The sequence below is a fragment of the Grammomys surdaster genome, unplaced genomic scaffold, assembly GCF_004785775.1.
Source record: "Grammomys surdaster isolate TR1022 unplaced genomic scaffold, NIH_TR_1.0 182, whole genome shotgun sequence".
Taxonomy (NCBI): domain Eukaryota; kingdom Metazoa; phylum Chordata; class Mammalia; order Rodentia; family Muridae; genus Grammomys; species Grammomys surdaster.
In genome coordinates this window covers 174758-201939 of record NW_021604627.1, presented here as the reverse complement: position 1 = coordinate 201939, position 27182 = coordinate 174758, and the positions used below count along the sequence as shown (strand labels likewise).

The 27182-nt window shown below is 36.7% G+C and overlaps 1 protein-coding gene across 2 annotated transcripts in view; it reads right to left on the bottom strand.

Annotated features, from left to right (window-relative positions):
* Positions 1-31: 31 nt before the first annotated feature.
* The window catches only part of Sytl5 (synaptotagmin like 5), a 79151-nt gene continuing 52000 nt past the window's right edge, over positions 32-27182 (bottom strand). Inside the window, exons 9-17 of one of the 2 annotated variants that reach the window (XM_028767828.1) lie at positions 23183-23272; positions 22334-22399; positions 19727-19905; positions 18375-18474; positions 16510-16671; positions 7026-7134; positions 5246-5381; positions 2093-2301; positions 32-799 (exon numbers count right to left, since the gene is read on the bottom strand). In XM_028767828.1, the coding sequence (XP_028623661.1) occupies positions 657-799; positions 2093-2301; positions 5246-5381; positions 7026-7134; positions 16510-16671; positions 18375-18474; positions 19727-19905; positions 22334-22399; positions 23183-23272 (1194 nt within the window). In that variant the 3' untranslated portion in view covers positions 32-656. The remainder of the gene's footprint in view (positions 800-2092; positions 2302-5245; positions 5382-7025; positions 7135-16509; positions 16672-18374; positions 18475-19726; positions 19906-22333; positions 22400-23182; positions 23273-27182) is intronic. The other variant, XM_028767829.1, reaches the window with a different exon arrangement.

The following is a 27182-nucleotide window of genomic DNA, read 5'->3' as shown; positions in this document are numbered from 1 at the left end:
TGGGAGGGAGGGAGGGAGGGAGGGAGAGAGAGAGAGAGAGAGAGAGAGAGAGAGAGAGAGAGAGAGATCACATGTAATAATTTAGCTATCTTTACCTTGAAAAAGAGGCTGGAGTTCATGATAAATTCTGTAATTGCCAAAGTCCCCCCAGTATATCCTGAAACATTCCCATGTCCATCCTGAAGCTTGCCACTAAAACAGCATTCTATTCTATCCTGCAAACCATCCCCAGGTCATCCTAAAATAAGAAAAAGAAGTCCAGTATATGTTATTCTTCAAGCAATCTACCTTCTTCACACTCCCTTCTCGTCTCAAACTCAATAAACTCAATAAAGTAACTCAGTTGGAAAAAGTAATAAGTAAAGTAAAAGTAATAAGCTTGTAACATTTCTAACAATATAAAGCCTATGAGCATTTGCACAGTTTGATTGTTGGAAAGATGGTGTGGTACACTTCCTATTGTCTAATAAGGGATGCCTGAGTAGGAGAACATATAAAAGGATACTTTTTAACAATCAGCAATATCCTAAATATTCACAACACTGATGTGTTTCCCATTATGGCCTAATACTCTTCGGTGAATTCAAAGTCCCAGTCTTTTCACTGAGAAGAAATAGCTGGCAACCAGAGCTGTAGTTTTTGGAGAACTGGTCCCCTCAGAACCTACATTTCGCCATGCTGGAACGTAGCATGAGAACTCCCTCTACAGATGTTCCAGGGTTGTCAGCCATCTTTTGCCAAAGCTGTTGTTCTTCCCCACGAGAGTCCATCCAGTCCACAGTCTTCCCATGGCTCATACCTGAAGAAGGAAAAGGAAAGGACAACATTTCACACAAGGGAGTGGACCTTCTAGAAGGTAAGTAACAATCTCTAAAGGGAAGTTTTAAGTAGAAATCCTCTTGACCTCTTCTCAGTTCCCATATATAGTGAGGTGCTGAAATGATTCAGTGTTTTGAAGCCCACCCCCCATGATTTCCTTCTGCTTAGGTTGTGCAGAGACATTAGAATGTCTCTTGATATCTCATTTCTACCCTACCTTGATAGCTTGGCAGAGAACTGGTTAATCTAAACCAAGTTAATGTGAATTCAGATATAAGGATCTCTATTTCTACCACAACTACTTCTCTGACTCTGAAGATTATGATTTTACTGACATATGTATCCCTGCTTTTCTTAATGAGTAAAAAATTCTTTCATATAGATGGAGTCTTTCTCAGCTCAAAGGATGCCATGGTCTATGGCTGGCCTGAGATATGAGACAAAGTGATTTGAGGTGACTGCATGTGCACTTAGTGCTAAAGCATTTGACCATTGCAATATGTCTCCCCACCCAGTTCGTACCCTGTTGTATTTTGAGTTACGGGTTTCCATTGTGTGACACACTTTTGGGTAATTGAAAAAATACACTGATCTGATTGGCCCCTGGGAAGTTTATAGACAGTCCTGTGTTATATATGAAACAAACTGAACAAGCAAGTAAACAGCATCCCCCCAACCCCCATCATTCTGCTTCAGTTTTTGCCTCTGGGTTTCTGCCTTCAGTTTCTGCCTCGATTTCTAGGTCTGTAATTTGTGAGGTAAAATAAACCCTTTCCTCCCCAAGTTGTTTTTGGTCATTGTCTTCATTAAAGCAAAAGCAAGCAAGCTAAGACACCTTGCTCATATCAATAGCATTAGGTTTTGTTTGTAGAAAAAAAATCAGTTTCCATTCAACTTGATCATAGTTGAGTTGAAGTACGAGACACAGTGAAGAGAAGTTGTAGTAATAGTGGTCTTAGGAGTCCCTCCTCTCTTATCAAAGTCTCTGCTGTCTTGGAGATTTTTACCTGAGCAAAACCTGAGGTGAGAACCAAAAATGTACTTACACGAATGTATTGAAGATTTTTCTATGAAGGGACCAAATCTAAAATACAAAACTTCTTCAACTTAAAGCCTAAGGCTACAAGGTTACCATAGAAACACATCCGTGATTACTTCAGGAGTTACTTGTAGCTCAAACTACATGACAATCTACCACACATTCACACCAGTAGTAACCACATCATTTCTCACTCCTAGACATACACCAGCTCCAGCTCACGCAGGTCCTTACCACTTCCAGAATTTAAACGAACACCTCCTAGAAAGATGTTGCTGGAAAAGGCCTCCTTGTCCCAGATGGTGAGTTCTAAGCAAACATTCTTTATATCCTGAGGATACAGGCCACTGAATATGAATGTATGGTTCCATTGAGGATTGACATTCTTTTTTACAACTGCAGTTTTGTGCTTGGTGGCTTTGTTATCATCAGGAAGCAGGTAGCTGTAGAAGGAGACAGTCAATGAGAAAGTAAGAAAAACAATTTGCTACCTTTGAGCTGTCATTTGAATTTCTCACAATTCTTTGGAACTGTGTGTGAATGTAATATGCATACTTGATATCCTCTTCCTGGTTTTTATAAACTTAAATACTATTGTATTTGGAAAGATAACTAGTGCCACAATAGTAAACTGCTCTCCTTTCATTTCTGAATACAGTTTCTGTCTTTCCAAGCCCTTTCTAATATTTGGTTCTCCATCTGGTAAAGAAAAGACCCCCAGTGGTAGCCACTATTGAAAGCTTCACTTTGTATCTTCTGAGTCATCTGTTAGCTTATTTGCAACCACAGTAGATAGTGTTGGCCCGTTTTCAGCTTTTTGCCTCAAATGCTGGATTATTAGGTTACCTGGTACTGTGTGAGTTTGCTCCCTTATGTTCAGAGCACCTAAAAGTTACTGAACACTAAATACTCAAAGGTCAATTCTCAATCAGTGGGTTTTGCAAAAGGGTTGGTGAGTTCCCCAGTTCTTTGAGGGATACTCCTAAGGACCATTATATAGAGTTCTTGTTGCTACCCCAGTGGAATTGAACCCTAATAGCCTACAATAATACCCTTCCCATTAACAGATCTTTTTAATGCACTTCCCTCTCTCTTTTGCTTCATGGTCTACAGTCTTTCACTGGTGTTTCCTGCAAGCTCTTAGGTAGACTAACTACCTGTATCCTAGGTCCCCTCTATTGTGTTCAAACTCTAAGTCACAAACTTCTTTGTGCCTTCAGGAAACATGGTTTAGGAAAGAAAATGGGTGTGTATATGGAGACAATTACAAAAGATACAAGTAAATGACCCAGAATAAAAAAGGTAACTGTGTCATGTGGCATTCCATTTACTATATCAATCAACTCTAGTAAGTAGGGCAATGACAGAGTGCTTATCAAGGAAGGCCCTTGGTTTAATTCCAGAACTACTGCCCAAAAGAAAAAAAAAATAAATTAACCAGTGAACAATATTATCTCTCAATCTCCATTCTATATTTATTCTCTCTTTAAAATTCCCAGTTTTTATTGTTACCATATTATAGTTAATTTTAATACATTTTTTTTATTTCCATCATTTAAAATCCTTGGTTTCAAATTTGAGCATGCCATATTCCCTTACTCTCTCTTGGCAACTCACAGAGCCACAGAACTAGGCTCTGGCCAATGGAATACTAGAAGTAGCTCTATGAAAAGTTATGGGAGGCTTCCTTCTAGCCAAGATTTGCATGGGACAGCTAAACTTTGCATAGTTAGCTATCCTGATCCATAGGGAAGATCACATAAAAACCAAACCAAACCAAACAAAACAAAACCACATTTTGAGATAGATCCCACTCCAGTTGTTCAGAACCTACTTGAAGACCAAGCTGCACTCCTGCTACATATTTTGGGGAGGCCTAAGTCCAGCCCTTATATGCTCTTTTTGTTGGTGGTTAAATCTGTGAGAGCCCCAAGGGCCCAGGTTGGTTGACTCTGTTGGTCTTCCTGTGGAGTTCCTATCCCCTTTGGGGCCACAGTCTTTCCTCCTATTCTTCCATAAGAGTCCCCAAGCTCCATCCATTACTTGGCTATGGTTGTCTGCATCAGTCTGACTCAGCTGCTGGGTGGAGCATCTCACATAGGATATGTTCTTCTAGCTGGCCTGCCTTGTCTAGTCTCAGTAAGAGAGGAAGCATCTAACCTCAAAGAGACTTGAAGTACCAGGGTGGGGGGATACCCAGGAGGCCCCCAGTCACTCAGAAGAGAAGAGGAAGGGAGATGGGGGAAGGGTTGTGGGAGGGAATAACTGGGAGGGGGCAGTGATGTAACATGAATAAGTAAAAAATGAACTAAAATTTGAAAAAAAGCCCACTTTTGTCCCTGATAATCAGGACGTTTCCATACCTGTCTTAGATAAATTATCTTTAGTCACTGTTTATATATCAGACAAAATACATTTAAAAACATTTTAGTATTTATTTTTTATTCTATGTATGTGTGCAGGGGTGGAAGGGGGCAATGCCATGGCATGTGTGCAGAGGCCAGAGGACAACCTACAAGAGTCAGATCTTGTTTTTTACCAGGTGGTTTCTAGTTATCAAATTTGGTCCATTAGGTTTGGTGGCAAGCCCATGTCCCTTTACTTGCAATTATGTGTGCCTGGATGTCTTTCTTAAGCTTCAAATATTTCAATTCACAAGCAGACCATATTGCTTGAATGAATGAAAACGTATGCTTTTAGCCCAGGTTCCTCTAATTGCATGAGAAGAAACAAGGGAGTCCAGTAGTCAGAAACAAGGGAGATTTGCTATTTTGGATTGCCGAGAATGAGCAAGACTATCCATTTAAAGGATGATATTCTCTCAAGAAATTGTCATTTACTGTATATGGTAACAAATATATAATATACACATATAATCTAATTAGGTATATATAATATGCAATATATAATATATACCAGGTAGTCCTTGTATATATTATATATATACACAAACTCCTTCACACACACTCTTAGGGCAGATGCTGAAATTTTTCTGCATTTTACAATGTTCCCCATGAGAGCAAACCAGCAAGTATTTAATATTTTTTTTGTTGTACCAAATGACAACAGAGCAATAATAAAAGTCTAATTATACATAGAAAATCATGCTTTTTTTTTTTTCTGAGAAACGAGTCTCCTGGGAAAGTCTTCCAAACTTCAGAGAGATGAGATCTCAAAACATGTGCTGGAAGCACAGCAAAACGTGGAACACAAACTCCCATCCATACTGACATTGCTTTAGATGTAAGAGCAAGGACTTAAGGGTAGCTCTTCCAAAGTACATTCAATAAACAAAACGTGGGCCTCTCACAACTACCATTGTCTAATGGCTCATAGTTCCCCTCAACAGCAGTAAGTGTCATCTGAGATGAGCTAAAGCAAAATTACCCCTTGACGAAGCTGTCAGAAGTGCCTCCTGATTTTACTGCTGTCAGATTCTTTGCTTCTTTGATGAACACTTCAAGTATTCCCCCAGAAATGGCAGATGACTCTTTCTTCTTTCCCTTTTTAAAGATCTTCTTTCCTACAGGAACCATGAGAGAGGAGGTGGAGGAGATTAGAGATTCTACTTCACAATTTGCAGAGGGCATCTACAAATAATTACTTTCTTTTCTGACAGTCAACCTTTTTTGTTATGTATAAATAATATATAATATAAATAAATATATAAATATTTATGAAAGTTTCTATCCTAATAGACTTCTTCTGCATAGCTCTTTCATTTTTGTCTATACTGAAAAAAAAAGACATAAATAAATTCAAACAAAGAAATACATTTTTATTTTTAATTTAGATTTAATTTAAATTAATTAAAATTTAAATAAAATAAATAATTAAATAAAATTTTAGTGTTTGAAAATTTCATATATGTATACACTACTTCTTGGTTATATCCACCCCTATTCCCTTTCTCCAGTTCTTTCCATTACCCCCATAACATATTTAGCTCTAAAGTCATTGCCTCTCTTTAATTTTTATTTATTTTCTTTTTAAAAAGTGTAACCACAGCCCTGTAAAGCTTCTAAAGGAATAGAATGGAAAAGATTTTTCCTGTTCCACCATCTTATTTTTACTAAGAAAGAGATATGGTGAAAACCAGACACAAGAGAGACATTTCTATGACTTTGATATATTAAACTAACTTACAAATAGAATAGTCTGTAACTCCCATTTTATAAATTGTCAGCTTCTGGCAGGGTCAGCTCTAGATTTAGTTAAATTCTATGGTTTGGAGAAAACTTTTTTCACTTCCCATACTTATTCTGATGTAATAGGTTCAACATGAGCAGTAACCACTATGTGACTGCCACCTCTTTGAAATACCTTACATATATGAACCAATTTAATCCTCACAACATTATTTTTAATATTTTTCTTTTATTTCTAAAATTATATGATTTTATCCTGCCCTTTCATCCATCCAAACTCTCCCATACATCCCTTCTTGCTCTCTTTCAAATTCATGGCCTTTTTTCATAGAGTGTTATTACATGCATGTGTGTATACACACATACATATATTCCTTTCTATAACCTGATCAGTCTGAATAATGTTACTTGCCTGTTTTCAGGGCTGACCTCTTGGCATTGTCAAAGTGAATGGGGCAAATACCATAAGACCTTAACCTGACACAAAGAACTACAGACACCACTCTTTTGACATAAGAAAACTCATGAGAGTTTCACAGGGAAACACTGAGGAGAGTGACCATGAATAGCAAGATAAAGGAGGCTGCCTAAGATGTTAATGGAAGGAGGAAAAAAAACAGGAAAAATTTCAAATTGGTTTCATCTGGATTTTCCCTTTGTTTTTTGTGTTTTATCCCAGATATTTTTCTTTTCTTTAGACTCTCTAAGTATCTATGAATGAGTCCATAGAGCAGCTTCCTAGAAACCTCTTCCCTCACATGAGATCTTTCTTATTTTGGGAAAGATTATGTATCTTTTGAACTGATGAGAAAAGAGTCTCTCCCCATCAGGGTTGGTTTCTAAGTATGAATTTTTGTCATGTATTCCTCTTGTCCACATACATTATAGTATATTCTTCTCAACTCTCAAAAGACAGTTATTCCAACCCTATTTCATTGTTATACTGGGAAAGTAACCCTAAACTTACACAGTTGTAGAAACAGAATGTTACTGATCAAGGCTATTGATTTTTACCCTACCTTGAGGTTGTCCTACTGGGAATATAGGGTTCTCCTCTGGAGGAATATAACGCAAAACAACAGTTAGCTCTCCTTTGTATTGAAGGTTAATATCAGGAGCCAACGCCACCTTGCCAAGAAGAGATAAGTAAAAAGGAAGTTAGAATACTGCATATCATCTTGTTAAAAGAACAACTTAGGACTGCCTGTCTAGGGGTGGAACTGTTTGTCATGTGTTCTCCACCCACATAAATCATTATTCAAGAAAATTCTCTCTTTTCAGATGATCCCAACTTGTTGACAAAAAAATAACCAGTGCATTTTGTAATATAATAATATATGAAACATAGTTAAAGTGTAGGGTCATTTTGAAGTATGAACATATATATTGGGGTATAACCATGTCATCATTTTCATTATTCAGACAATTTCTGCTCAAAAAAACATAGTAGAATTTAACTCAGTTTTAACTAATCCTGTTATCACATCCAAAACGCTTACTTTTTTCACAGGCCACTTTTATAAGACTTCAGGGATGTATTAGACATGGACCTTGCTTAAATGGAGTTTGGAAGCTGTGTTAAACTACCCATATTTCAAATTCACTAGATTAATGAGCAGAATCACCTCTACAAAGAAAATGTATTTTCCTCTGACAAAGCCGTGCTCACCAAAAGTGAGTTGTAGAACTCTCTAAGGTTTTTAATGCCAAGTACACTAGTGGTGGCAAGTATATAAACCAATAAATATATAACTCAATATTACGTATTTTGATTTGTGCACAAAGACAGCTGTCACAGTAGAAATCAGGTTAAATACTTTAGGGGAACAAATATTTGAATGCAAAGTTGTTTCTGGTTTATGTGGCCATGATTGGCCCAAATACAACCCTTCATTTAAATACAATGCTTACTTTTGACAATGATTAAATGGAGAATACTATGACTGGTGCATACACAGTCCTTCATTTGCATTGTAAGGCTATTGTGACTTGGCTTTAAGTAACTGTGTTAATTGGTTTAGATATAAACCTTCATTTGCATTTTAACTGGTACAAAGCATTCTTTGGATTGGTCTAAACACAAACATTCATTTAAATAAGACACCCATGTAATCAGTAAAAGTAAACAATTTTGTTAGTGCATATATAGTCCTTCATTTGCATAATAAGTCTAACATGACTGAATTAAAAGTGAATAGTGTGATTGGTCCATATACAAGCCTCCTTTTGCATAATATGCTTACTTCTGACACTAAAAGGAGAATGCTCTGATTGGTGAAAACACAGTCCTTCATTTGCATAGTAAGTCTAAAATAAATGATTTGATTGGTTTAAACATAAACCTTAAATTGCACAACAGGCAAGGTTTTAAACACTTGTTCAATTGGTTGCAAGACAAACCTTCATTTGAATAAGATGCCTCTATCATTTGTAAAAATAAATGCCATTGTGATTACTGAAAATCTGTCATTCATTTGTGTAGAAGGCGTTTTATGATTAGTCTAAACACAAGCCTTCCTTTGCATAAAATACACACTTCAAATAGTAATAAAAATGAGAATAGTATGATTTGGGCAAACACAATCCTTTTTTGCCAAAGTAGGGCTCTTATGTGTGGTTTAAAAGTGAGGACTATGATTGGTTTAAATATAAGCCTTTATTTGCATAAAACACTTATTTCAGATAGTAATAAAAAAGAGAATGCTGTGATTGGTGCAAGCACTTTCCTTCATTTACATAGTACTGCATTTATGAGTGGTTTAAACATAAATGCTATGATTGGTTCAAATGTAAGCCTTCGTTTGCATAAAATAATTGTGTCTGACAATGATAAAATCAAAAATTCTGTGATTAGTGCAAACACAGTCTTCATTTGCATAGTAAGACTATTTTTACTTGGCTAAAAATAAGTACATTGATTGGTTTAAATGTAAGACTTCATTTACATAAGAAGCTTGGTTTTAACTGCTAGGAAACGCTCTTTGGATCTGTCCAAGCACAAACCTTCATGTGAAAAAGAATATATAAAGAATGCTGTATAAAGAATGCTGTGATTTGTGATAACATGGTCCTTCATTTGCATAGGAGGCATTTTGTGATTAATAAAAACTCGAGTAGTGTGATTGGTCCAAACAGAAGCCTTCATTTGCATACAGTGCATATATCAGACAATGATAAAATGGAGAATGCTGTGATGGTACAAAAACAGTGCTTTATTTTCAGTGTAGGGCTCTTATGAGTTATTTAAAAGTCAGTGTTATGATTGGTCCAATATAAGCCTTTGTTTGCATAGAATGCTTACTTTTTACAGTGATTAATTGGACAGTGCTCTGATTGGTGCACACATAGTCTTTTATTTGCATAGTAAGAAGATGTGGGGAGAGGAATGGGGAGATTCAGGATCAGGTCTGAGGAGAGACATGATAGAGGGTCAGAGGGCTTGGAGCTGGGTGGGGTTGTGGAATCAGGGGGAAATTGAGGATGTGCCAGAGATCTGGGATGGGGGAGTCTCTGAATAGTTAATGGGGACAACTTAAGCTGAGACTCATTTAAGGGGAGATAGCCTATCTAAAGAGGCCACTTCCTCTGGCCAGGTAGGGACCCCAGTGGAGGTCCTCCTATCCAAAAGAAGGACCATGTTATCACCAATCACATCATCGTTTATACAGGAACCCCAGTACAGCAACACACCCATTAAATTTTTGACCCAAAATTTATCTTGTCTACAAGAAAAGCAGGGAGAAAGATGAATAAGAAACTGAGGTAATGTTCAACCAACAGCCAGCCTAACTTGAAATCCATCCCATGGGCAAGTACCAATCTCTGACACTATTAATGATACTCTGTTATGCTTGCAAACAGGAGACTATCATAACTGTCCTCTGAAAGGATCTAATCAACCGCTTATTGAAGCTTGGAGCCATCGGCGAACAATGGGTAGAGCTGGAGGACTCTTAGGACTCTTATAGAAGAGTTGGGGAAAGAATTGAGGGCACTGAAGGGGATAAAATCTCATAGGACAATTAATAGAGTCAACTAACCTGGGCACATGGGGGCACTAACTGACTGAACAAACAAAGAGCTTAAATGGGCTTGACCTAGGCCCCCACATATATGTAGCAGATATACAGATCAGTATCCATGTGGGCGTCCCAGCAATTGGGGTACAGGCTGTCCCTAAAGCTGTTGTCTGTCTGAGAAATAGGTTCCCCTACTGGGCTGCCTTGTCTGGGACAGTGGGAGAGGATGTGCCTAGTTCTGTAGATACTTGATGTGCCAGGGTGGGGGATTCCTGGGGGGGTACCCTCTCAGAGGAGAAGGGGATGAGGGAATATGGGGATGGATTGTATGAGTGGGGAACAGGGAGGCTGATTTGGATGTAAAGTAAATAAAAAATAAATCCCTCTTAGTGATTCTAATTTATCACAAAGTTTGAGTATTATAGGTAAATGTAAAACATGTGATATCTTAAAAATAAGAACCAATACTGGAAAAGGTAAAATATTGATTATCCATTATAGTAATATTATGCTAGAGCAGACTTTTAAAATACAAATCCCTCTATACTAGTTGTAAATAAAATTTATAATCATTAGAGTCCAAAACTGAAATTATGTAAGTATAATTTGAACTTGAAAACAAAAAAGAACAATTTTTATACATAAAATGTATAGTCAAGGTTTTAAACCATCAGAAAAATGTATCTGCTTATTTTAATTAAAATATTGCTACTTAGAAAAAGCAGTCATTGAAATGATTTCTAATGATATTCTCCTATCATAGATCAGTGTCTAGCCCAATTGTCATCAGAGAGGCATCATCCATAAGTGATGGGAGCAGCTGCAGAGACCCATGGCCAAGCACTAGGTGGAGCCAGAAGAACCCTGCAGAAGAGGAGGAGGAATGACTGTAGGAGCCAGTGAGTTCCAAGACATCATGGAAAGCACAGAACACAGAATCAAGTATGAAGGGCTCATAAGGCTTCATAGAGACTGAAGCTACAAACATGAGGACTGTATGGAACTAACCTAGATCCTCTGTATATATGTATTTTTGTGTGACTTTGTGTTTATGTGGAACTCCTAATGCTGTGACTGTGAGACGATAACACTCTGACCCTTTTGCCTGATCTTGGAACCATTTTCCTCCTGCTAAGTTGCTTTATCTAGCTTGGGTATCAGAGTTTGTGCCTAGTCATATTGTAACTTGTTATGCATGTTCAGTTGATATCCCTGGGAAGCCTTCTACGTGTTATTGACAAAAAAAGGGAGGAGGAATGGGTCTAGGGGAGAAGAGAGGTGGGAGAGAAACTGAGAGGAGTAAAAGGAGGGGAAACTGAGGCCAGGATGTAATGTATGATAAAATACTAATAACAGTAATGAAAAGAATAGCCCATTGGCTCATATATTTGCATGGTTAATTACCAGGGAGTGACACTATTTGTGAAGAGATTAGGAGGTGTGACCTTGTTGTTGTGTGACCATGTTGGAAGTGACATTGGCTTTGAGGATTCAAGTGCCCACTCCAGGCTCAGTCTGTCTCCCAACCATGCCTTTTTCTGCAGACTAGAATGGGGTGCTCAAATACTTCTCCATCATCATGTCTACCTGTGTATTTCAATGTTCCCTGCCATAATGATAAAAGACTAAACCTCTGAAACTGTAAGCAAGCCCTCAACTATAATGTTTTCAGCTACAAGAGTTGCCTTGGTCATGGTGTTTCTTCACTGCAATAGAACAGTGACTAAGACAGGTACCAAAACCAAACATTGACAAAGGACAATATCTTCTAATAATATTGTTTGAAAGATTGGATCTTTAAAGACAGAAGAATAAAACTAAATACTCATCCTATATAAGCATCATATGCAATATATAAAAAAAGCAAAATAGATTATAAATTTAAGAGTAATACCATCAAATGATAAGACAACAATTGAAAAATTTTGGAAGTATAAAGGGAAAGTTCAGTGGTACAGATTTTATGTACTATTGTTTTGGCAAGGTGATATGAACTCGAAAGTATATGAAAGAAAAGCCAAAGCAGATAAATTATGTCATACATTACAACCTGTAATAAAAAAATTTGAATATTATGTATGGCTGTGCTTTATCCAAATACAAGCCTTCATTTGCATTGAATGCTAACTTCTGACAATGATTGGTGTATACACAGTTCTTTATTTGCATAGTAATATGGTTTCTGGTTTAATGTGAGTGCTGTGCTTGGTCAAAATACAAATTTTCATTTGCAATGCATCCTTAATTCTGTCAGTGAACAAATGGAGAATTTTTGATTGGTGCAATGATATTTCTTGAATTATATAGTAGTAGGCCGGGCAGTGGTGGCACATGCCTTTAATCCCAGCATTTGGGAGGCAGAGGCAGGTGGATTTCTAAGTTCAAGACCAGCCTGGTCTACAGAGTGAGTTCCAGGACAGCCAGGGCTACACAAAGAAAGCCTGTCTCAAAAAACCTAAAGAAAAATTGTATAGTAGTTATATTGTGGCTAATTTAAAATGGAGTGCTGTGAATGGTCCACATACAAGACTTCATTTGCAATGAATACTTACTTCTGACAGTGATCAATTGAAGAATGTTCTGAATGGTGCCTATAGAGACCATTGGTCCAAATATAAGCTTTCATTTGCATTGAATGTTTACAGCTATATGTGATCAAATTGAGAATGCTCTGATTCCTGCATAACCAGACAATCATTTGCATATCAAGGTCATTGCAACAGGTTTAATGTGCGTGATGTGATTACTCCAAATACAAGCCTTCATTTGCATTGAATGCTTCTATATGTGATCACATTGACAATGTTGAGACTGGTGCATATACATACTTTCATTTGCATAGCAAGGCCATTGTGAGTGATTAAATGTGAGTGGTGAGATTGGTCAAAATACAAGATTTCATTTGTATTGAATTCTCTCTACTTTATGTGATGAAATGGAGAATGCACACAGACCTTCATTTGCATAGCAAGGTTATTGTGACTGTTTAAATGTGAATGCTGTGATTGGTGCAAATATAAGCCTTCATTTGCATCGAATTCTTACTTCTGTATGGGAGCAAATGGATAATGCTTTGGTTGGTGTATACACAGAGCTTCATTTGCAAACCAAGTCATGGTGACTCTTAATGTGTGTGGTATCACTGGACCAAACACAAGCCTTCATTACTTCTGTAAATGACTAAATAAACAATGATCTGATTTGTGCATACACAGACCTTGATTTGCATAGCAAGGTCTTTGAGACTCTGAATATGTGTGGTGTCATTGGTCCAAATGCAAGCCTTCATTTGCATTGAATGCTTAATTCTGTAAGGGATAAATGGAGATTAATCTGATTGGTGCATACACAGACCTTCATTTACATAGCAAGGCCAATGTAAGAGGTTTATTATGAGTGGTGGGATTGGTCCAAATGCAAGCCTTCATTTGCATTAAACAGATATTACTCTATGAGATCAGATGGAGAATGTTCTGATTGGTTCATATACAGACCTTAATCTGCATACCAAGTCATTGTGACTCTCTGAATTTCTGTGGTGTCACTGGACAAAACGAAAGCCTTCATCAGCATTGAATTGTTACTTCTGTAAGTAGCTAAATAAACAATTGTCTGACTTGTGCATACTCAGACCTTGATTTACATAACAAGGTCTTTGTGACTGTCTGAATATGTGTAGAGTCATTGGTCCAAATGCAAGCCTTCATTTGCATTGAATGTTTACTTCTGTATGGAATCAAATGGAGAATGCTGTGATTGGTACATACACGACCTTCATTTACATAGTAAGGCCATTGTGACTGTCTTAATGTGTGTTGTGTGATTGGTCCAAGTTCAAGCTTTCATTTGCCATTAATGCTTATTTCTGTATGTGATCAAATGGAAAATAATGTGACTGGTGCATATACAGACCTTCATTTGCATAATAAGGCCATTGTGACTGGCTTAATGTGTGTGGTATAATTGGTCCTAATAGAAGCCTTAATATGCATTGAATGCTTACTTCAGTATGTGACCAAATGGAGAATCCTTGGATTGGTCCATACACAGACCTTCATTTGCATAGCAAGACCATTGTGACCCATTTAAAGCTAGTGGTATGATTGTTCCAGTTACAGGCCTTCATTTGCAATGAATATTTACTTTTGTAAGTAACTAAATAAACAATTGTCTGATTTGTGCATACACAGATATTGATTTTTCATAGCAAGGTCCTTGTGACTCTAAATATGTGTGGTGACATTGGTCAAAATACAAGCCTTCATTTGCATTGAATGCTTCTCTATGTGATCAAATTGAGAATGTATTGATTGGTGTATACACAGGTCTTCATTTGCATAGCAAGAATATTATGAGTCATTAAATATGTGTGTGGTGTCATTGGTCCAAATACAAGCCTTCATTTGCATTGAATGTATACTTCTGTATGTGAACAAATAGAGATGCTCTGATTGTTGCATATGCACATTCATTTGCATATCAAGGTTATAGACGGTGGTTCAATTTGTGTGTGTGACTGGTCCTAATATAAGCCTTCATTTGCATTGATTATTTCTCTATGTGATCAAATGTAGAATGCTCTGATTGGTGCATACACAGACCTTCATTTGCATAGGACAGCTACTGTGACTGGTTTAATATGAGTGTTGTGATTGGTCCAGATAGAAGCAGTCATTTGCATTGAATGTTTACTTTTGTATGTGGTCACATAAAGAATGCTCTGATTGGTACCTACACAGATAATCATTTGAATATAAAGGCTTAATGATTGGTCTAATTACAAGCATTAATTTGTATTGTATGTTGACTTCTGTATGTGGTCCAATAAATAATGCTCTGATTGGTGCATACACAGACAATCTTTTGCTTATCAAGGCTTAATGTGTATGGTGTGATTGGTCCAAATACAAGCCTTCATTTGCATTAAAAACTTCATATGTCATCAAATTGAGAATGCTCTGATTTGTGTATCCACAATCATTTGGATATCAAGGCCATTGTGACCGTTGAATGTGTGTGGTATGACTGCTGACACTGATGTTGATATGAGGAACTTCATTTGAGTATTCTCTCTAGTATTGTTTACTTTTCCATTAGTGCAATTATTGGGTCTGATTTCTTTTGTGGCAAACTTACCATTAAGACCAGAATATGTTGTAAATGTTTTTGTTCTAATCAATACATGTTACCTAACCAGTGAGTCATTAGGGCAAAAGATAATATAATTAGAGTTAAAAGATCCAGACAGGCCAAAGGTATTGTTTTAACTATTGGAAGTAGGAAAAAAAAAAGTTCTCTTTTTCTGGATTGTATATACAGAGTAGAGAGCTATCACCTACTTATAGCTAATAGGGTAGAGGTTCAGTATGTGTAGAGCTAGATAAGGAGGTCAGCAGTATGTGAATCCTGAAATTGAAGCCAAAGAAGAGTGGAAAGTCAATGGACTCCAAGGTCTAGTTAAGATGTGCCAATCTGGACCAAGCTACTAATCAATGCAAGTACTCCCATGCTTTTTATTGCCAGCTTCCAATATGCCTAATAGAATGCTGACAGACTTACAGAAAATGCTTATTCAAACATAATGTCAGCTCTCTGAGAGGGAAAAGCACTTCAGATACTTCAGGTCTCAGAGCTGTAGCAACAGCTATCATACTAGTAGCTATGTTACAAATTAGAATACAAGGGTTTAGGAAATAACTTTCCCAAAACCACATAGGCATTTTGAAGCTATGAGAAAACCAATACTAATTTCAGTTTGGTTTTTACTAAATATTCTTTTTCTTCCTTCCTTCTGTTTTTCCTTCCTTCCTTCCTTCCTTCCTTCCTTCCTTCCTTCCTTCCTTCCTTCCTTTCTTTCTTTCTTTCTGTTACTGCATATGAGGAATAATCACAAGCAGCACAAATGTAACTTTTTCATTTTCACTTAGAAACTCACTGTAAATATGAAGAAAATCTAGTTGCTTGTAACAAATCTAAGCCATTGTTGTTCTAGATTTGAAGATGCTAGACTATATTGGAATTTTATGAATCCCCAAAGTAAAAATACTTTAGATAGTGATCACTTTCTCATGTGAGCCAAGGAAACTATTCCTGTTTATCCTGTAAACTGTAAAGAATGAGAAAGAGAAATAATATTTTGAGATTGGTCATGTTCTATAAATTTGTTTCTGATGGCGTAAAAACAAAGACTTTCTTGTTCTAATGGAATCATATAGCATGGTCTTTTTAGCAATCCATAAAAATCTTCAATGGATAAACAGATTTCAGTAGTAAAACTCACTCATTTATAATTACATGTCTTCTTATAGTATACAACATATATCTATGAAGAGCTTCTAAAATAATAGATTTATATTATATCTATCAAAAATTTAATAATCTTTGCAGGTTACTACTCGAAATTTAGAAGCCTTTAGTTTCTTCAGGCCTGGAATATTAGTTTGCCTTAAATTTGTCTAATTGTATATGTGGAAGTATTTCCTACCTTAGGCTGAAGCACAAACCACTCATCACATGGATTTTCAAAGTTCCATGAGTCAAAAGCAATCTCCACCTCTCCAAGGAAACTGTTGCGTCCAAACCGATCATAGTGCCAGACTGAGAGCTGAAGAGTCCTTGTTTCCAGCTGGGTGTGGCTGATTGTATACTACATATAAGATTGAAAACATCACACTCTGCAAGGAGAGGTCTATCTAATTATAGAGCAGGATGAAATTTGCTTCACTAATTTTCAGACCATAGGCATCAACAATAGGAATAAAAAGCCTTTCTATTTTCCTATAATTGGAGTTATGCTGCCAAAAACCCCACATTTTAGGTTATACCTAGTTAAAATATATATATATATAAATATATTTATATATTATATATTATTATTTCTATTTATTTACATAATTTATTGGAGGAGTCAACAAATGTCAGAGACAATATGAAAGTGTTAGGTGATGAAAAAGTCTTTTTCCAATTTTACCTGATCAGTTTTGTTTTTCTCATGTCTACCTTGTATCTCCAGGTTTAATATAACAATACTCCAACTTACTTATTCATAATGAAAATCCTTAAATCTGGAAAAGTATTGACATGAGAAATTTGTAGCCTAAGCTACATAAAGCCCAGTGTAATTGCAAAAGTTAAAAATAAGTACACAGGTTGGGCAGAAAGTAAGTATTATGGGTTTGCTTTTTTTCCCCCAGAAGAATGTTAACCAGGGACATGACCACACAGCCTCTCATCTGTTTTTCTATATATCCATCTGGATCATACTTCAGACTGATTTCTGAGCTTGGCTTGGTGTGTATTCCTGTCCCATCTGTTACTAGCAGATTGACTTTGATGCTTTGCTCCCTGAATTTCTCTGTCATAGTGTTTATATATTCTGCTTGGGCTCATCTTTGCTATCCTATTACGATCACTGGATTCACATTCAGACTGTGTTTGTTCATTTTCATTTGATCTGTTTTAATATTGGCCCCTGCTTCCGTATGTTTCTACTAATGCATGTAGACTACTATGTTTCTTCCATATCTAACCCATGCTGTGATAGACTGAATCCTTTATTCTGGACATAAGTCCATACATTTTCCCATGATTAGCAACACATTTTATCCTTCCTTTGTCTGCCTTACCAGACAAGATGGATTCAGAGTGAGAGAAGAGGTTGTTTATGGCTACCCATAAGAAATAAGAATTTCTTTAGAATTTAGAACCTGAGGTCTGATTCATGTTTAACCTAGGCATTTTCTGAGGCTTCTCAAATATGACCTTATATTGCTAGTGTTGTTCATTGACCACACACCTATATTTAGCCAATCTCGGAGATCCTGAGGAGAAACAGTGAATAACCCCTACTAGTGCAATAAATACATATGAAGTGACAACGCCCCTTTAAGACAACAGGAAAGCAGATTTCTCGAATGTGTAACTTATTTTGTTACAAGATATACCAGCCTAGATTTAATTTGTAATTTTAATGGATCATTTCAACTTAAGGTTTAACCACAGCCACAGCAGAGAGTAAACCAAGCATGAGTAGTTTACTTTGTTTTTCTTTTCCAAAAACTTCTAGGAAATCTAATACCATTCAAATTCTAGTTTTCTAAAATACACATAAGTTTTAAAATGGTATGCTTAGTTATTCTTTTCTTTTTGGCTTGTTTGTATTTTGATACAAGGGATGGTCTTAGTCTGAGCTGGTCTCCTTTTATATGCCAGGCTTGCTTGCATGTTACTATGCTATCTCAGGCTAGCCTTGAACTCTTAACAATATTTCTGTCCCAACCTTCTTGCCTGTAGTTAATTCTAAATCAATGAAGTTCTAATTAACATGTTCCTATGTTAGTATTTATTTACCTTTAATGTTTCATTGAATTCTGGATTGGTACCTGTCCTGATTTTGGTCTTACGTTTATTGTTTCTGGACTTATCCGGAAGAAGGTATGACTTGACATAACTGTAAATAACAAAGGATAAAAACCATCATTTGAAAGTATACCTTGTTAGAAATATTCCAGGATTTCAGTCAGAAAAGGGAATGGGTAAGTGGATAAAAGAGATGGGAATGAAGAGACTTTAGTTTGTACAATAGGATATCATAAGTATAACTCTGGGCTTTCTATAAGGAACAGTGATGAATATTGGTAGAAAACAAGCTTTGGCATCAAGCAAAGTTATGTGGGACCACCCATGCATCATTCCTTTTGATATTCTTGGGGTTTTACACTGTATTTGTTTCCTTGAGTGTAAAAAGTGAGATAGCAACAATACCTAACCCATGAATCGTACACAAGGAGTTGTCGTATTGTACTACTGCATAAATGAAATCTGCTAACATCAGTAGTCTCACAACCTTTTCTGGGAATATATGTCTCTTCACTACTAGTCCTATCTTCTGATGTCAGGGCATAGACCACTGGAGTGAATGAATGAGAGGGAACAGTTAAAAGGAAGAAATGGAAAAATGACAATTTTACAGTTCAACCCAATACCTTGGCTTGTGCTAGATAGCACTTTTAGAAGCCTCTTGGGACAGGGACATCAGAGTAGACAGAGATATGTACAAGAGTGAAACATATTATACCAGAGTTCTGAAGCACATGTGTTAGGATTTTAGACAGTTCTTTTCCATGCTGGCCAAAATAATTATATTTGTCACTTTTTAAAATCTAGACAATAGGAAGTGAACAAAATAGTCACACCACTAACTGAGAAGCTCTTCATAACTGATAGATTCTGGGAGAGAGAAAATGACTTTCTTCAGTGGAGTGACACTAGGTATAACCAAGTATATTCCAAGGGAGGTCTCATGCTCAGTAGTAGTTGACCAACTCCGTGTGTGTATGTGTGTGTGTGTGTGCTTTTTTTTCTGAGAGAAAGAACATGAAGTTCACAGGAGGGATCTGGGAGGTTCAGGAGGGTAAAGAATGTAATTAAAATATATTGCATGCAAAAAATTTTAAATAATCAGCATGATACTCTTAAGACATCCTGGTGTATATGTCAGCTTGCATCCACCACAAGTGGCCTCTCTCCTGAATCATAACATGGCTTCTTTCAAATCAAGTAACCAAGGATACAAACATCATCTACATACTTCAAAAGTGTTTTTAATTGAAGGGACATTTTAACCTTTTCTGAAAAGTAAATACACATGCAGACAGAGAAGGCAGTGCTAGAGACAGAAGAGGAGCATCCTATGTGCTTACGCATCTGTCCTTTGTTTCTTTTCATCTCCTATGGCCAGGTTTCTGCAGTTCTTGACAAAGATGTATAGCCCACCAGTTTTGTAGCAGTAGCTGATGTGGAGGAGAATCTCACCGGTGACTTTCACGTTGCCATAGTCTCCTGTTTCACTGTAAACACTCATCATGCTGTTAAGGCTAGTCTGAAAAAAAAAATGACAGAAGTGGCCCAGTGCTATTCTAAGGCTCTAGTCACAGAATCCACCCACGTTAATCACTTCCAATTGCTGCTCTATGTAACTATGGAGTCATTTAGTGATTTCTAATATAATCTTGTTTTTTCATCCCTGTCACTATCTGCTTTTTGCTATGAGACTCAGGTGCAATCTATTTAAATATCTAGAATTTAATGATCAGGAAAAAGAAGAGCTTATTCCTTATTATGAGTTAACAGAAATCTTAAAGTGTCTTTCTCTACACTCACATGGTGTGTGCCATCACTCCTGGGAGAACCACAGCTGCATCCTTAACAAAGGTATGCCAGGACGTTCTATACTCACAAAGGCAAGCTTACTAGCTGCATGGCTACATAGATAGTCCATGACCCATAGCTTTGGTAGTCCATGGAATAGTAATGAGCAAAACATAGCACCAAAAATTAAAGTACCTCAGTTAATAAAAAACATAAAAATTCTATAAGGATGAATAAAGATTTTTGCCAAGATATTTGTGACATGAGATGCATATTTTAAATCATTATAGCATTATTACTCGGTGCTAGAAACAAAGACTCTACCTCAGTAACATGATAGACACAAAAGAGCAGTAACATTTGTGAATGTTACAGTAGTTTCATAACCTCTTTTTCATCACTGACAAGCAGGGACCATAGCAGTACAAAATGCTGAGAGCTGGAATGTGTTTAAAAGATAGGTATGTAGGCATGAAAGTTATATATGGAACATCTATCTGTCATATATCATATCTGGATATATGAATATATAAATCATGTGAGGGCATATAAATGTATCTATGTATCTTTCTATTTATCTTGCTATGTGTCTGTCTACCTATTTATGAATGGATTTTATTGTTATTGTTTTACAAAGGCTTTTGTATTTCAAATTCAGTGTTCTTCAAGGAACAGGATGAATCTGTCTTAGCTCATAATCTCTTTTAAGTTGAAGTCAAAAGTAAGAATAATCCAAGAATTCTAAAATTACACAAAGCTATTTCTTAGAGAGCCAATAAGTAACTGAATTTGTTTTTCCTATTCTTAAAATAATGCAACATGAATTTTAAGTTTAAGCTATATAATAAATTACCTGAGGATCATTTTTAAATGAAGATTAAGTCTGGGATAATCTGACATTTTAATTTTTTGACAGACAGCTAGGTCTTAAGGAACCAAATTATGTGTGTTTGTATTCCAGAGTACCACTGTAAATTTATGGGCATATCATCGAAGATTTGAAAGGGAAAAACAGCATCCATCAGAACTATACAGAGGAGGCAAGGTACTCACTAGCAGTTTGTAGTGTCATTATTAATATTATTTTTTCAATGAATTCCTATTTGTGATATGCTGAGCTTTCGACAATTTCTTCAATCTAAAACAAGACCTCATATATATATTCCAGTGGTGGTACATGTACATCATCTCAGAACTTAGGAGACAGAGCCAGAAGGTTGTTGAGTGTTCTTAAACACAATGAGCTGTCGCAAATACAATGAACCAAGCCAAAAAGTCAGAAACAAAATATTAATGTTGAATGGCAAGTGAACATGGTAGTAGCTGTTGAGATTCTAAGATCTGACACGCTATATAGTACTCAGAAATTATACTGATCATATTAGTGGTAAGTAACAGAACAATTTAAGAACAGAATAGAATGTTTACCTGAATTATTGTTTTCAAATAGTTAAGTTCCAAAGAGATTATTAAGTTTTGGGGAAAATAGTCCTTACTTTTAACCTAGGAGTCACATGAGAAAATAGCTGAAATGCTAGGAACTCTATAAATTGAGAAAATTTGGGGTCCAAGGTTTTACAGTAGTGTTGATCCATGAACCATGCCATGCTTCAAGTCTTAAGAGTGCCATGAATTACTCTCAGCCATATTACACAAGGAAAAACTCTGGTTCATTAATCTATTAGCAATAGCAAGTCATGGGGGAAAGTTCTGGGTTTCCAGTGAAATGTCCTATAGATCACAGCTTACTGCCTCCTACTACAAATGACGTTCTCAATACACCCCATCCCTCTGTAGCTACATGATCAAAGAGGGATGCGGGGTCCCTATGATTAGAAGAAAATGTAAGAAGTTACAAAATCTGAGACTTGGGAGGATTTAAAATAATTATGACAATTTTACTACTAACAACTCCTTTTTCTTTAGAAAGACATGCTTGTGACTTAAGGACATGTCTTTTGCCTAGCACCCAGATCATTATATTTAATAAACTGGAATCCTGCAGACATGTTAGCTCATGAATCCTTTCCAAAGGGAGTATCTGGCTATGTACAAGTCAGGAAACAGATGGATCTTCTCATCCAACCGTATTTCCTAAACCATGGAACTTGTGCAATATGGTTGGGAAGAGGGAAGAAATGACAAAGGTGAAAACTCACAGTGTCTGAATCGGCATCAGGCACATTTAGGTAGCTCCTCTTCCTATCAGATCCTGCTTGAGAGTTCTTTAAGGATGCCATCCAATGACCAAAAGAAAAAGCGTATTAGAGCATAGAAATCAGAGAAGAAAAGAAATGCACAGTTTGAAAGGTAGATACAATGACACGTGGATTGCTAAAGGGAGACCTCTCAAGGGAGATCTTCAGTTCAAGGTATGAGCAGAATTTTCCCTGTCGACAGTGGGAAGCTCTGGAGAGGTTTTTGTTTATTTGTTTGCTTGTTTGCTTGCTTGTTTGTTTGTTTTGTTTTTTGAGTATGAAAGAAAGCAGAATAGGGATGTGTTGCAGTAATGTGGTTGACAGTAGTGTAGAGAGCAGTTGGGGTGCTAAAAGAATGGTAGGAGGGAAACTCATCAATAGAACTGGAATAATCTGTAGACTTGAGATGACTGGGCATTAAATTAGAAAATGAAGAAATTTAAGAATTTCTTGAGGTATTTATGAAACAATCAAGTATGTTTAAAGGAGTACCAAATGGCTCATGGAACTGTCAATGATCATATCATGGTAATTAGCTTTGCTATCTCCTTCACCATTTAATTCTTTGTGCTTAGAGTCTTCAAGCTTCTCTTATCCAGTTCTTTATAAAATGGGAATGAAGTGAGTTCTAAAGCTGTGTGAAGATCATGGATAAGAAGGAAGGATTCAGGAATCAGAGTGTAAGTTGGTGGGAGGGCACAGGCAAGCAGGAACCTACAATAGACTGGGCATAGGATCACACCTTACCATCTCTTTTGAAAAGACACTGGGAATGAACAAGAGAAAGAAAGATTCTGTGAGAGTGCTTACAGTTGACAGGCCACTTGCCAGACTCTGGGTATTTGCAGAAAACCTGGAGGACACTAAGTCAACACCGTCTTCAGTGTCTTCTAAGGAGTTCTAGGAAAGAATGGAAAAGATAATGCCTTAGTTTATTTCTATCATAGGAAGCTTTTTTTTCCATGAGAAAAAAAAGAGATTTGTTTCTCAGATACTCAGAAAACCAAGGAAAACCAGAGAAATCAACTCTCAGGTTTAGGCTTTTGTTCATCTTAATAACCAAATCAAAGGAGTAGACAGGGTCAGGGCATTGTCAGTAATCTTTTCCCTAGTAATGTTTGCTTGGTGGAAAGAACATAAAACTTGGGGTGGTAGACATGGGTTTAATTCCTACCTCCCTGGTCTCTAAAGTGATCCAATTTGAACAGTACTCTTAAGGTAGTTTTAGATAAAACTCACCTCTCCCTACACACTTTCCCTCACACAAACTCTCCCCACCGCTCCAGTCTCTCTCTACCACCACCTCTTTGTTATCATTTCTTCCTTATGTGAATAATTGATTAGTAGTATTTTTTTATCATGAAAATTCGTGAATTATTTTTAACTTACTTTTTTGATACTTAACATCATTTCTATAAGATCAGTGACCTTCAATGGTATGCTTTTTCAAAAAGAGAATTTAAAGACTTATTTAATGTGTATATGTATACTTTTTTAAAATTTTCTTGCTTCTTTGATCTTAGCTCCATTAGTACAGCTTTACCAATTTATATAATAACATTTGTTTTTAAAATGTTTTGTAACCATTCCAAGATTTCTTTCTTTTTATAAGTATATTTGACCTCAAACTGTGTTTAGCCTGGGCTTTTGTTTGGTAAGTCTTAGAGGCCATGTTATCTTTAAATAGGGTTTTTTTAAAGTTCTAAGTTTAAAATTGTTTTCTTTCAATACTTCCAAAATATTACTTTTTTCATCTTGAACTCGGTATCATCATAAAAAACGGCTATTAATTTGACTCTTGTTTACTTGTATAAAATAAAATTTATTTCTATAAATTTTAAAGAAATTTCCCTTGTATTTGATATTCTTTGACTTTAATGTTCCTAAGGGTGATTATTATTTATTTCTCATCTTGAATATTTTCAAACTAGATATTTCTTTGAAGTATGGCAAAACATCCTTACTTTTGTATCAACTAGTGTTTTCTTATCCTTCCTATTTTGACTGTGCAATTGTGCAGCAGTTACAACACAACCTTCTAGACTTCATGATGCTTTACTTTCTTGTAAAAATAGATTATGAAAAATTTCAAGCATCCACATTACATGGTGTGTGTTTAGAAATGTGTCCATGCATTCAAGAAAATAGAAAGATTAATATAGTGAATCGTCATACTAATCATTCAGCCTGAGTCTTTTACACACAAGAGTAATTTTTGTTCTGGGCTCCTGGTGTGTTCATATGAATTTCAAATTCTCATGTTCATTTCTACAAAATATCTTAGTTGGTATTGAATCCATAGAACCTGCTCCACTATGTTCACAGAAGCTTTATTTGCAATAGCCAGAAACTAGGAACAACCTAGATGTCCCTCAACCAAAGAATAGATATAGAAATGTAGTAGTACATCTACATGATAGAATACTCTTCAGCTATTAAAACAAGGATATTGTGAATTTTGCAGGCAAATTGATGGAACTAGAAAATATCATTCTGAGTGAGGTAATCCAGACCCCAAAGGACATGCATAGTGTGTACTTATTGATAAGTGGATATTAGTCATAAAGTACAGGATATCTGTGATATCCCACAGACCCAAAGAAGCTAAACAAGAAGGAAGGCCCATGTGAGGATGCTTAAATCTCACTTAGAAGAGGGAATAAAACAGTCATAGGAGGCAGATGGTAGAAGGGACCTGAGTGGAAGAGGGGAGGGGGAGGGGAATAGGGGTTCAGGATCAAGTGTGGAGAGAAACAGGAGAGAGGGCCAGAAGGCCAAGAGAATGAATGGAAATCTGCAGCTGCCAGGGGTGGGGAGGTTGGGGGGTGTAGAATCTAGTGTCAGAGACCTGGGATCTGGGAAGCTCCAGTAGTCGATGCTGGTAACCTTAGGCAAGATGTATACTAGTGGGGATGTGGGAACTGATATAGCTATCTCCTAGAGTCAGGCAGGACTCTCATTAGAGGGATAAATCCACCCACAAAATTTCTGATCTAAAATTTGTCCTGTTTAAAAGAAATGCAGAGACAAAAATGGAGCAGAGACTGAGGGAATGGCCAACCAATAACTGGCCCAACTTGAGACCCATCCCATGGGCAAGCACCAATCCCTGACACTATTAATGATATTATGCTTGCAGACAAGAGCTTAGCATAACTGTCACCTGAGAGGCTCCATCCAGCAGCTGACTCAAACAGATAAAGATACCCACAGCTAAACACTAGAATATGTTCAGGGACCCCTATGGAAGAATTGGAGGAAGGATTGAAGGCCCTGAAGGGGATAGGAACTCTACAGGAAGACCAACAGAGTCAACTAACCTGGAACCTTGGGATTTCTCAGAGACTGAGCCACCAACCAAAGAGCACACATGGGCCCCTGGTACGTAAGTAGCAGACACGCAGCTCAGTCTCCATGTGGATCCCCCCAACAACTGGCACAATAGGGCTTTGTCTGGCCTCAATGGGAGAGTATGCACCTAACCCTCCAGACTTGATGTTCCAGGGTAGGGGATACCCAGGCATGTCACACCCTCTCAGAGGAGGAGGGGAGCCCTGGGGGAAGGGACTCTCTGAAAGGGTTACTGGGGCAGGGCAGTATTTAGGATGTAAAAAAGTAATAAATTAATTACTTTAAAAATCACAATCTAGAGAGACAAGCTGCAATTTCATTTTCAGTGTTATTTCCTTTGTAATGCCCATTTTTTTCTGGTTATTTCTCTGGCAACTTGACACACGCTAGGATTATCTGGGTAAAGAGAATCAGATGGGAGAATGTCCCTATCAGATTGGCCTGTGGGGCATTTCCTTGATTTACATTAATGTGGAAGGGCCCAATTCACTGAGGGCAGTGCTACTCTTGGGCCTGTTGTGTATAAGAGAGCAGGCTGAGATAGCCATTGGGAAACAATTCAGTAAGTAGATTCTATTGTCAATTCTAGTGGATTTCATTACTAAATTATCCAGGGGTTTCTAAGCACACAAGTATTATTCCATATTTTGTGTAAAATTTAATACTTATAAAAACATTTCTATTTTATCTTACACACTTTTCAAACCTCGAGAACATTATTAACTAATAACAATGGCAGTGAGAATCTATGTCGTTTACTAAGTTGTACTTGAAATGGATTAATAATATCAACATTTAAAATGGCATATTGTCAGGAGCCATAATGGGACAAGCTAATAATTAGCAGATGATCATCCTGAAATAGCTTGCCTTGGATTATTATATAATCTGCGACAAGTGAGTCCTTATTCAGCAATGCTGTGAGGAACTTATTTTAGGAAAGATTCTTGCTATTAATATGCTTTTCCTATTATTGTTATTAAACATATGTAACAATCACTAAGCAATAGCACACCCCTTTGGAGCAGATCTCTGCAGATCCACAAAGATGTACTGTCTTGTGGTGATGCTGTATAGATGACTTCTTAAGTCTTAATGATGATCCTATAAGAATTCTTAAAATTATATCAATGATTATTAAGCTCTTTTATAGTGGGACTGCTATTAGGTCCTTTTCTGATAGTCAAGGCTGCAATGAGAACTGCCAGTCTCCCAAGCGTTATCTAAGAGTGTTAATTGCTCTTAGACAGTAACCAGACTTTCTCCTACTCAAGAACACATTCCAAGAGGTTGTAAAACAATTAACCAAAGGTCACTAAAAGGGAACTAAGGATTTATTATATGTGCTAGGACAGAAGCTAAAATATTGCTTTGGTTTATCTATACAAAACTTCACTAATTTCTTAGTTACAGTTCTAAACTGTCAGGGGCAGCCCTGCTTATACACTGAAGGCCTAAA